Raw genomic sequence first — 12,933 nt, forward strand, 5'->3', positions numbered from 1 at the left:
GATCACAGAAGGTTTCATTGGGTTCTGAGTTGGCAGTCTCGCGTTTGATGGCTCTGTCGCTCTGAACGGATGAACAATTCCCTTCACATCTCCATCCACAGCCTTTCGTTGCTAGACCGCCTTCACGATGCGACATATCGGCTGCTACAGTGAGATCTGACGATGGAATATGGACACTGCGGCGCTGTCAAACTCTCTTTTGATCGCGTGCGATGATCACCATGGCAATAATTACGCGCCAGAAAAACAGCGCGACATTTGCTGCCTTGTGTCGAACGCGTGAGGGTGCGTTGCGTGTCAGATAGTGACCATTACCACTTAGCGCGTGAAAGAGTGATTGTGTGCGTGAATTTGTGTTCATACGACTGTAGACGAGGAGATGGCCAGGCGTGCGTGAACACAAGCGTGCGCGCATACGCGCGTCCCTGCAGTCGCGTTCGACCGCCGCGTAACTGGGCTTCAGTGCCATTAGGTGAAGCAGCACCGGCTGTTGCGCATCCCGTCAGTGGAAACCCGGTGTGGATGGGTGGTTCCGCATTTTGAGGAGGTCCCCCGCCTCGCACAGAGAGACCACCCGGATTCTGCAGAGGAATGCCTCAACACGGAGAGGAGCGTCTTCAAGTTGCGTCGATCGGGGTATTGGAGAAGTGCAGTGGGCGACTGCATAGACAGACTGTGCACGCAGCGGCACACTAAAGGCCTGGACAGCAGCCAGTCGTGACTTTTTGCCTGGCGACATAAACACGCACCCCACCGCGTCAGGGTTGCGTTTGGAGGCGCGCCCTCCTGGCAACAGCTGCAAGTTGGTGCCAGCAGGTGCAAGACCTGACTTGAGCGCAGGTTTGCCCTGTGCATCTATCTATCTATCTATCTATCTATCTATCTATCTATCTATCTATCTATCTATCTATCTATCTATCTATCTATCTATCTATCTGTCTGTCTATCAGGCACTCCCATAAACATCTTCGTTGTTACCACACCAAAAGTGATTCAGTCTAATAAACTCAAACACACAAGTGTCACAAGTGTGTGAGAGCGGGTCAGGATGCAGGTCTCATTCGCTTGTACGGAGCACAATCTGAAGAGCCGCAGCGAGGACCGGTTGTGCGGCCTGCGAACTGCCCCTCCACCAGGGGGCAGCAGCAGCGGAGGAGGTGGAGGTGGAGGAGAAAGAGGGAGCGGACAGGGCGGAAATGGCAACTACGCCCCTCAGAGCTCGGTCAAAACACGGGACGTGGCGGGGTCCCGACCCCTGCCTCAAGGCCACGCCCACATGAAGGAGGCTATTGGACGACACAGTAGCATGAAATACAGGTGAGACAGGTGGAAGTGGCGTGTATGTGTGTAGCACCACCTGTTGGGTGGCAGCTTAGGGCAGTACTGGGTTATTCTGTGCTGTCTGATGTTTTATGGCTTCTTTACAGATTCATAAGTTCCCACTGACAGCCGCTTTAATACTGAGTGCATGCGTGTTCACTTCAGGGCGTGTGTTTTGGCTGAGCTGAATGAATGGCAAACTGGATGTCAGGGGCAGGCACGGAATTGCCTCCTTTGCTTGCATTATTGACTAGGCCATCTAATGCCTTTAGTGTTTAGTACATATCAATATATAAAATGGTACGATAAGCTCTCATACCATGACACAGAATTAGTTGTTGCATAAAATGCACAACTTGACAGAAGTTGCCAAAAGAATAAATTGCTTCTTTATTATTATTATTATTAAGTAATGTGACTTGTGATTTGTTTGGCAGATGATAAAAAAGTGTATCGTTTCAAGCCATATCTACACTTTAAAAGATATCCTGTCAAATATACAGTAAAAATAATGGCAGCCTAAAATTCACTATCAAAACTGACAATGTTTATAAAGGATGGCATATTGGTGCCTGTGTATTTCAAGAATTAATATAATGTCAAATATCAATCTACTATCAAAATCTGCTTTTTACCTTAAAATGTACTGATAACAGCCATAATAATATAGGTGGTAAAATATTAAGCCATATGATGATTTACAGTTAGGCCTGCCTATAAAACATGGCCAATATTTATTATATATAGACATGGTCAAACACAAAGATAAAACACCATTAGGGTAAAACACATGACTAAAATATGCTTTAACATCCTCCCAGAAAACTCTTAACTACCACACAGCAGCAATGTGCTACTCCAGACACCTTAGCAACAGCGTAGCAACACTCTGGCAGTCACTCACAACAGTCTAAAATTGTGGCATATTCTTCAGAAAATGCAAGCATTTAGTTCTCTACTGCAGCTTAACTATTCATGTGTGTGAGTGTGTGTGTGTGTGTGTGCATGTTTATGTGGTTTATGAGGACACAAATTTGTATAATAACATGGGTATGACAGGTTTTACAACGAGAAGGTGATTTATGAGGACATTTTCAGTGTCCCAGTAATTCAAAAGGCTTATAAATATTTCAGAATGAGTTTTTTTGAAAATCTGAACACAAAGTTTCCTGTGAGGGGTAGGTTTAGGGGTAGGGTTGGTGTAGGGCAATAGAATATACGGTCTGTACAGTATAAAAACCATTACGCCTATGAAGAGTCCCCATAAACCATAAAAACAAACCTGTGTGTGTGTGTGTGTGTGTGTGTGCATGCCTGATTCATCACTGCATGTTATCCTAAAGGAAAAATTGCTCTGTAACTGTTCATGATTAAACTGTACGTGCTCAGCCACTGAAACGAGTCCTTGTTTCAAAGGGCTAGTAGTTCTTCCACCGCAAACTTGCGTTCTGATTGGTTTCATTATTGTATAAATGCCCACTTTTCATGATCTAATCAATTCTGGGTGGATAAAATCCAGTACAACATCACATTTCTTCTCATTGAATATGTTGCTCCACTGTGAAATATGTTTGTGTGAGCGTGTGTTGTGCTAATCTCAGCCTCAGACTCACACCCACGGATCGTTCACAGCCCTTTCTCAGATTGCTGAGCCACTACTTAAATGAGTTTCCACTTTGCTGCACATCACTCTATTGGATCTACCTGGACCTAAAGCAAACTCTGCTTGGCCATTTTCCATGTTGGACAGACGCTCACTTCCTGTGTGGTTCTTGTGGTCATGTGGACTTGACTTTTTGGACAGACTGTGGAGAGACTCCTCCTAGGTGACACACACACACACAGGGTTGTTTTTGTGAATTGTGGGGACATTCCCAAGGCGTAATAATTTTTATACTGTACAAAGCGTATTTTCTATTGCCCTACACCAACCCTACACCTAAACCTACCCCTTACCGGAAACTTTCTGCATTTTTAGATTAAAAAAAAAAAACTCGTTCTGAATGATTTAAAAGCCTTTTGAAATATGGGGATACTCAAAATGTCCTTATAAATCACCTTCTCGTTGTAATACCTATGTCATACCCATGTCATTATACAAATGTGTGTCCTCATAAATAAAAAAAACAAACACACACACACACAAACACACACAGAGTGTGCAGGTTTAGTGGAGAGTGTTGGAAAGTGAGATGGATTTTATTATGGCAGTTTGAGAAACACTCACTAGACATTTGATATGCTTTTAAACTGCAATCTAACTTTTTACTTATCCACCCTAGCAACAGCCAGAATCTTTAGTGACCATGTAGTAACAACCCCATCTATCTATCTATCTATCTATCTATCTATCTATCTATCTATCTATCTATCTATCTATCTATCTATCTATCTATCTATCTATCGTCTGTCTGTCTGTCTATCTGTCATCTATTGTTCTAGCGTTCTATCATTCTATCTATCGTTCTATCATCTCTGTCTGTCTGTCTGCGTGGCCTTAAAACCTTCAGAATTCAATCTTTTTAAACTGCTTCAAACTTTTGGCCAGGCTTACTCAAACCAACATCAAAGTTTGCTTTAGTGAACTTTTTTAATCTAGTTTACATTGTGTTATTACTGGAGTCCTCTCTATTGAGCAGCTGTGCCAATGGTGTATAAAGGACAGGAGATTGTTAGCCAGAGGGTGGAAGTTGGCAGGTGAAAAGAAAAATATTGTTTTTGTGGAGTTTTCTCAATAAACTGTCATCTCAGTTTTTAATTAATAGAGACACAAAAGCACTGTAACTTCAGTTAGTGGTCAAGGTAAAGATAGTGGTTAAAGTAAAGAGATACTAATTTCTTTCCTGACCGAATCTCTCTCTTTCTCACTGCTCAACAGCATGTTCAGAATAAAATACTAGCTTACTGCTTACTGCCTATTATTTTTTAAACAGCATGCACTGTGTGCAACAATAATGGTTTTCTTTCCTGGTGAAGTTGATAATTAGTATGTAGTATGTTATTCAGAATATCCCCTCATAAATGCACCCACATGCAAATTTTTTTTTCAAATGTAAAGCATGTGTACCAACACATTAGAAAATACTTGCTGTGTAATGCTATTAATGATATTCAAAATAACAATAGCTATAATTATGCTAATGACCCCTGATTGTTGTGATTGAAAAGCTACCATTTCATTTTCATGTGCTGGGAGATGGAGGCCATTAAGAAACATATGCGTCTGATGGCACATCATCTGTGAATATCGCAGTTGTGCTTGTCATAGCGAGAGGTTATACAGCAATGTCCTTAGCCAGCGCTCTGGATTAGCCAGAAAATTACTCACAAACCATATGTTAGATTTTTATATCAGTTCCTATACAGAGTTGAAGTGGCTTGCAGAGATTCACATGTTTAACGTGCATTTGTCATTGTGCAAATATAATGGATGTTTGTTGGTGCTGTGCATTCTGTCAAGTAACACTATAAGACGTGCTAACATTAGAAGGTTTCGGATCTCCCTTTGTGAAAAAGAAGTGTACATAATTGTTTTGTATTTGCGCTTGTAGTGTACTTCATATCGTAAATGTAAAGTACATTTACTGTACTTGAGGATAATATACCCACATGCAAATTTTTTTTTCAAATGTAAAGCATGTGTACCAACACATTAGAAAATACTTGCTGTGTAATGCTATTAATGATATTCAAAATAACAATAGCTATAATTATGCTAATGACCCCTGATTGTTGTGATTGAAAAGCTACCATTTCATTTTCATGCGCTGGGAGATGGAGGCCATTAAGAAACATATGCGTCTGATGGCACATCATCTGTGAATATCGCAGTTGTGCTTGTCATAGCGAGAGGTTATACAGCAATGTCCTTAGCCAGCGCTCTGGATTAGCCAGAAAATTACTCACAAACCATATGTTAGATTTTTATATCAGTTCCTATACAGAGTTGAAGTGGCTTGCAGAGATTCACATGTTTAACGTGCATTTGTCATTGTGCAAATATAATGGATGTTTGTTGGTGCTGTGCATTCTGTCAAGTAACACTATAAGACGTGCTAACATTAGAAGGTTTCGGATCTCCCTTTGTGAAAAAGAAGTGTACATAATTGTTTTGTATTTGCGCTTGTAGTGTACTTCATATCGTAAATGTAAAGTACATTTACTGTACTTGAGGATAATAGAATTTTAATAAAATAAAAGGCCACTTACTGTAAGTGTACTTAAAGAGAGACATCCATGTGTTTCTTAACACACTTAAGTACTCTTTTAAAAAGTGCACTTTGTAATAATGTGAAATGAAAGGTTTATGTTAAAGTGCATTTTAAATTCATGTTTTAATTTTTAATAAAAACTGAATACGTTGTAGTCATTTTTTGTTGTATTTAAATGTATTTTGATGTGTTGAGCACCTGCTTATAGTTCTCACACACAAAAAATCTAAGGTTAGGTGAAAAAGTGTTCTTTCATAATGTACTTAAAGTGCTCTATTTTGACGCACTAATTGTGTACTTAATATACTAAAAATTATTCTTTAGCACTTCTTAAGAAAATCTTAAGAACATCTAAGTGTACTCATCCGTGCTATTTTGAGACACCATGAATATGAAATAAAATGTAAAATTCAGTTACCACTTGTAGTACACTTGAACCCATAAGTGTACTACAAGTGTAAATAAATAAATTTTTTAATACAGAGACAGTATGTTAAAAGCACATTTTAGTTCATATTCATGGTGTCTCAAAATAGCACAGCTGAGTACACTTAGATGTTCTTAAGAGTATCTTAAGAAGTACTAAATATATATTTAGTATATTAAGTACAAAATTAGTGCATGAAAATGGAGCACTTTAAGTACATTATGGAAGTGCCCTTTTTCACCTGGGTTGCTCTATATATTCAAGATTACTCAGAAGCCAGTTATGAAAACTTGAACATACTAAGTAACCTTAACTAGATATTTTCTGAGTCATTACGTTTGCAAGATTTTTTCAAGTAAACAAATTGAAATATGTATTTGCTATTAAAGCTTTTTTTTTGGTTAAAAATGATCCAAAATAAATTTTTCGTTGATGCAATGACTGACAGCCACACATACTCCCCAAAACATTACATTCATCTGCACTGAGGATCCGTGCCGTTGCACAGCCCACGTAAAGATGATAATTCTGCAAATAACTTCAATTGCAGGTTTCAAACAGAGATGCGACAAAGAGCCAGAACTTACAGACTGCAGCTTTAATATATTTTAAATATATGACATGACACACAACTTTCAATAGAAATTTAGATTACTTTAAATGCTTGTCAGTGCATTCGGTAACATACTTATATATTATATAGTATATATTATAGTCTTATTTCAAAGACAGTGAAAGTAATCATGAATTTGAATATAAAGATAAGTCCTAGTTTTTCACAAAGGTCTTCACTGTTAAACGTTTTTAAAAGTGTTCAATGAAAATTATAATTTGTGATAAATTTCTCATCCTAATGCTGTCCATTACTTATATGATTTTTTTCATCCGTGATACACAAAGGAAGATGCTTAGCAGAATGTCTGTGTTGCTCTTTTTCCATACAACAAAAGTTAAGTTACAAAAAGGATATAACAACAGTATTCTGTATTTTTAACGATCTGAAACAAGGATTATAATACCCTCAAACAGCGCAAAGCAAGCAAAAAAAAAAAAAAAAGTTTGGGTGATTAGACTAGTGTACTCATCCGTGCTATTTTGAGACACCATGAATATGAAATAAAATGTAAAATTCAGTTACCACTTGTAGTACACTTGAACCCATAAGTGTACTACAAGTGTAAATAAATAAATTTTTTAATACAGAGACAGTATGTTAAAAGCACATTTTAGTTCATATTCATGGTGTCTCAAAATAGCACAGCTGAGTACACTTAGATGTTCTTAAGAGTATCTTAAGAAGTACTAAATATATATTTAGTATATTAAGTACAAAATTAGTGCATGAAAATGGAGCACTTTAAGTACATTATGGAAGTGCCCTTTTTCACCTGGGTTGCTCTATATATTCAAGATTACTCAGAAGCCAGTTATGAAAACTTGAACATACTAAGTAACCTTAACTAGATATTTTCTGAGTCATTACGTTTGCAAGATTTTTTCAAGTAAACAAATTGAAATATGTATTTGCTATTAAAGCTTTTTTTTTGGTTAAAAATGATCCAAAATAAATTTTTCGTTGATGCAATGACTGACAGCCACACATACTCCCCAAAACATTACATTCATCTGCACTGAGGATCCGTGCCGTTGCACAGCCCACGTAAAGATGATAATTCTGCAAATAACTTCAATTGCAGGTTTCAAACAGAGATGCGACAAAGAGCCAGAACTTACAGACTGCAGCTTTAATATATTTTAAATATATGACATGACACACAACTTTCAATAGAAATTTAGATTACTTTAAATGCTTGTCAGTGCATTCGGTAACATACTTATATATTATATAGTATATATTATAGTCTTATTTCAAAGACAGTGAAAGTAATCATGAATTTGAATATAAAGATAAGTCCTAGTTTTTCACAAAGGTCTTCACTGTTAAACATTTTTAAAAGTGTTCAATGAAAATTATAATTTGTGATAAATTTCTCATCCTAATGCTGTCCATTACCTATATGATTTTTTTCATCCGTGATACACAAAGGAAGATGCTTAGCAGAATGTCTGTGTTGCTCTTTTTACCTGGGTTGGACTCTGCTTAGTCCACGGTGAAAGCCGATCCAGTGATCCACAGCGCAAAGTTATTGTATTTCCTCAGCAACCAGCACGGATCAGCTCCAGGCATGACGAAAAAGATATCGTCCTCTTTTGGAAGGCCAAACAAAGTAGTTTCGCTTTCACAATGAAACACAGCGCCTTCATGACATGGCGGCGGCGGCAACAACAATACTACAGCGAGAATAAAAATGACGCCTTCTTTCTTTGCGTGAACATTTGAGGGGCGTTATGCAAATCTTCCCACATAGCGACGTAGATATGTGGGGGCGTGTTAGAACAAGCCGTTTTAGGTAGGCGTGGCTGACTCATAACTTTTATAAAGAATATCTCTTTGGATTTGAGACTTTAGTCTTTGCAACTTTACAGATCTTCTTTGTGCACCAAGAGCTTCACCAAAGAGAAAGGAAAAATTGAAATTGCATCATATGGCCCTTTTAAGTAAAAACGAAGAAAGATTAGCTTCTGTTTTGACCAGTGAGAAGTATGATACAAAATATGGGCAAATGAATTGAATGTGTACTGGGTCCCTCTGTTCAGTTGGCTTTGGGTAAATGTTGGCCAGCATCTTCTAATATGTAAGATCACAATCTTACCCAAGATCACAATCAACAGTGAGTGATCCAGAGCTGGCCTGATTGCTAGTCAATAAGAAATCAAATAGGTCAGAGACAATGATCTCTGATTCCAACACAAAATCCATAACTAAGATTAACATTAAATCTCTAACACTTATCCAAGACAACATATGAACAAAAATGTTTAGCCAACATGTCTAAAGCCATCAGCTGAACTTTAGAGTGCCTTTACTTATTTTTTATTTTTTTACCTATTTAAGTTGGACTTAAGTACATTTTTTATATGTATTTTCAAAATGATTTCTTTTGGCTTTTGAAATATTGTGAAAGTGTATACTGCTGAATGTACTGATAAGCATTTATGATAAACTAAAATATACTTTTATGTCATTTCAATGTCATATTGAAACTTGTATGTCATGAATTTACATATTTGTAATTACACATTTGTAATGATGAAGTTGCAATTTAGTACACCAAGGCATAGTCAATACATCAAAACAAGTACAACAAAAGAATATTAGGTTACACTTTACTTGAAGGGGTGTGCATAAGACTGAATTGACACCTTCATAATCATGACATGACACCTTCATAATCATGTCATGACACCTACATAATCATGAGATGACACATGTCATGAATATGAAGGTTTTTTATGCATGTTTATGACAACTGTCATTAAAGGTCATTCGCTCAGTTATGTAATTTTTAATGCAAAGATGACATTGTTTGAGATGTCTTTGTTATGGACTATGGTTAGGGGTAAGGGTAGGGGTAGGGGTAGGGTTAGGTTAGGGTTACGTCAAATAATGTCATATTTGCATTAAAAATGACATAACTGAGTGAATGTCACTTAATGACAGTTGTCATAAACATGCATAAACCCTCCTTTATATTCATGACATGTGTCATGTCATGATTATGAAGGTGTCATGTCAGTCTTATGCACACCCCTTCAAGTAAAGTGTTACCATATTAGAACATAATTATTTAAAATGTACTTTAAAGTATACATACTTTTAATTTGACATTATAAAAAGTGCACTTTTTAGAAAGTACACTTAAGTTGCCTTTTATTTAATATAATATATTATCTGCATATACAGTAAATATACTTTTAAGATTTGAAATACACTACAAATGCACATTCAATACAACATTGGGTGAGGGATAAGAGAACAAGGAGAATTGGTTCAGTTCCCTCTATGTGTGTGTCTAGGGATGGAGTCAAAACCAGACCCCCAAGACCCAGACCAATTGCAGACCCCCTGAGACCCTGGCCAAGACTAGAACCCTTGAGGCCCAAAACTAGACCATGACTTAACCCAAGACCCAAACCTCCAGAGTACTCCACAAGACCATTACTCCAACTCTTTGCACATTTATATTTGGGTTTTAGAGTCTTGCGTTTTGTGGTTCTAGCTCATAGATACTAGCAGTCGTGTTAATGAACACAGATCTGCTAATTACATTAAGCAAATTCATTTGATCTCACAGGCATGGTGACTCATATTTAACTGCATTCAATTTGTTTTGCCAGTATAATGTCATGAAACATTTCTGATCTCTTTCCTGTCCCAGACACTGTAGAATCACAGAAAATGAGACTCACCATCATAGCTAGTCTTCCATTACCAATGCAACATTGTAGCACTGCAAGTATTAACTAGGTTAGCAAAGTGAATAGCTGCATTATACTGTCAACTTTGGAGAAGATTATGTTTCAACAAGATGCCTAGATTAAATTGTTAAAGAGTGAGGGGTTCCAGGGAATGGACCTCATTAAAAAAAAAAGCATTTTGGGACATAGATTGATCAGACATATCATGTCTAGTAACACTTCTTTCAGTGCTGATTCGTTTTGACTGCAGTTTGATTTTTTAGATGAGTTGAGAGATACAATACTTGCCATGCTGAGACACAATTTCTAATTATTTTTAAAGCATAAACAATGCTATTAAAGGGATGGTATACACAGTTCATTTTATGACCTCATTTCTTCTGCTAAAGAAAAAAGTTGATTGGGTCAAAACTAAATACTAACCTTGAACCTACCCCTGAAACTAAACCTAACCTATGTTAAGTCCATATAGATACAGTACCCTTATATTAGTATCTTCTTGGGTCTGTACACTGTAAGTGCACATACCTTAAAATAAAGTGCAACCAGATATTCTGAAGGACGTTTCTACTCCTTTTGCTCCTACAATTCAAGTCGGCGGGGTTCAAAACTATACTTAAAAAAACACTGAGACATTTTTCAAAATCTTTTTTTTTATATTAATAGGGGAAAGAAATGTATATACTGTAGGTGTTGAATTATGTGAGGGTGAGTAAATCATAACTAATTGAGTTCATTTTCATTGCTGAGTGAACTATCACTTGAAGCCTTAATGCTGTATTTTACAAAGACCTTGATCTATAGAGTATAGTTCAGTTTCTAAGCTAAATAACCAATGAATGCTCTTTGGATTGCCACTTTCAAGACTGTATGTTTCTTTACACACTTAAGAAAAATTTTAAAAAAGTGCACTTCTAAAAAGTTAACTTCAAAGTGCATTATAAATCACTGTTTTAATAATCTTTGGTGGTGCTTTAAAGAAGTGCACTTATTTTGATGTGTTGACTAACATACTAAAGTACATATGTGACCCTGGACCACAAAACCAGTCTTAAGTAGCACGGGTGTATTTGTAGCAATAGCCCAAAATACATTGTATGGGTCAAAATTATCGATTTTTCTTTTATGCCAAAAATTATTAGGATATTAAGTAAAGATCATGTTCCATGAAGATATCTTGTAAATTTCCTACCGTAAATATATCAAAACTTCATTTTTGATTTGTAATATGCATTGCTAAGACTTCATATGGACAACTTTAAAGGCAATTTTCTCAATATTTAGATTTTTTGCACCCTCAGATTCCAGATTTTCAAATAGTTGTATCTCGGCCAAATTTTGTCCTATCCTAACAAACCAATGGAAAGCTTATTTATTCAGCTTTCAGACGATGTTTCAAAAAATTGACCCTTATGACTGGATTTGTGGTCCTGTGTCACATGTAAAGTAACTGTAGTGTGTTATTAAATATTACCTTTAAAACCACATATTTTTAAATGTACTAAACTGCAACGTCATCATTACAAATGTGTTATTACAAATATATATTTAAATATAGGACATGTAAGATTGAAATAGCATATAATCGTAGTGTTTTTTAGTTTACCATAAATGTTTTTGGCACTTTTACCATATGTCTACTCAAGTGGGTCAAAAAGCACTCTTAAATTCAACTAATTGCATTTAATATAAATTTAAACTACAGTGGTGGCCAAAAATATTAAACACTAGTATTTTTTACCAGCTAAAAATGGTTTTAAGTCATTTACAAACATTAATTTTGCCATTATTTTGTAATAATCCAGTGAGTCTAACAATAGCCAGTGCTCCACACAGAGACAAATTGGATTATTACAATTAATGGCAAAATTAATGTTTGGAAATGTAAACTGATATTTCCTACAGATACACTACATCAAAAGATAGAAATAACTGACTTATAACCATTTTTAGTGGGCGAAAATACTAGTGTTCTAATAATTTTGGCCACCACTGTATATTATATTTTTATTTAACTGTAAAAAAAATATGCATATACTGCTGTCTGAAAACATCACATTCAGTTCACACTTAAGAATATTCTTTTAAAATATATTATTTCCATAACATACTTTGCTGATGTGTTTTTTAAACACTTTTTTATTTATTTTATTTATTGAATGATTGATTGACTGATTGACTGTCAAAAGGAATATAGTTAAAGGGGATATACCTAATAGAAATAATATATGAATATTAATATAGGAAAAACTCACAAACCTTTTCAGACTTTTCAGGATATTTTCAAAAATTTTCAAAATAAGTAAACATAAAAAAGTCATTGATTTGTATCAATATGACTATTTCTAGTAAAATAATAGTGGAAATTAATTCAGCCAGAGCTACTGCACAGTACATACTTCCACATCAGCATGAAATGTACAGCTATTCCAGTTTTGTTGGATTATCTGTTCAGTATACCTTTAGTATATATGATCAAACTTATGCTTGGTATTCCTCTTGGTTCATGGAAGATGAAGCTGAGCACATTACATTATGCAATATTCTCTGGTGCACAGTATATATACACTTCTTCTTCTATATATATATATATATATATATATATATATATATATATATATATATATATATATATATATATATATATATATATAT

At 35.8% G+C, this 12,933-nt stretch overlaps 1 protein-coding gene across 2 annotated transcripts in view; it reads left to right on the forward strand.

Moving 5' to 3' along the window:
* Positions 1-12,933, forward strand: part of LOC107560343 (voltage-gated potassium channel subunit beta-3) — a 56,314-nt gene that overhangs the window by 9,135 nt on the left and 34,246 nt on the right. Inside the window, exon 1 of one of the 2 annotated variants that reach the window (XM_016244490.1) lies at positions 13-1,317. The exons of the other annotated variant lie outside the window; for it this stretch is intronic. Within the exon in view, the coding sequence (XP_016099976.1) occupies positions 1,049-1,317 (269 nt within the window). The 5' untranslated portion in view covers positions 13-1,048. Of the gene's footprint in view, positions 1-12; positions 1,318-12,933 lie in introns of those variants that run through there. 2 annotated transcript variants of the gene reach the window in all.

The sequence above is a fragment of the Sinocyclocheilus grahami genome, unplaced genomic scaffold, assembly GCF_001515645.1.
Source record: "Sinocyclocheilus grahami isolate Dianchi unplaced genomic scaffold, SAMN03320097.WGS_v1.1 scaffold720.1, whole genome shotgun sequence".
In the NCBI taxonomy this organism is placed as follows: Eukaryota; Metazoa; Chordata; class Actinopteri; order Cypriniformes; family Cyprinidae; genus Sinocyclocheilus; species Sinocyclocheilus grahami.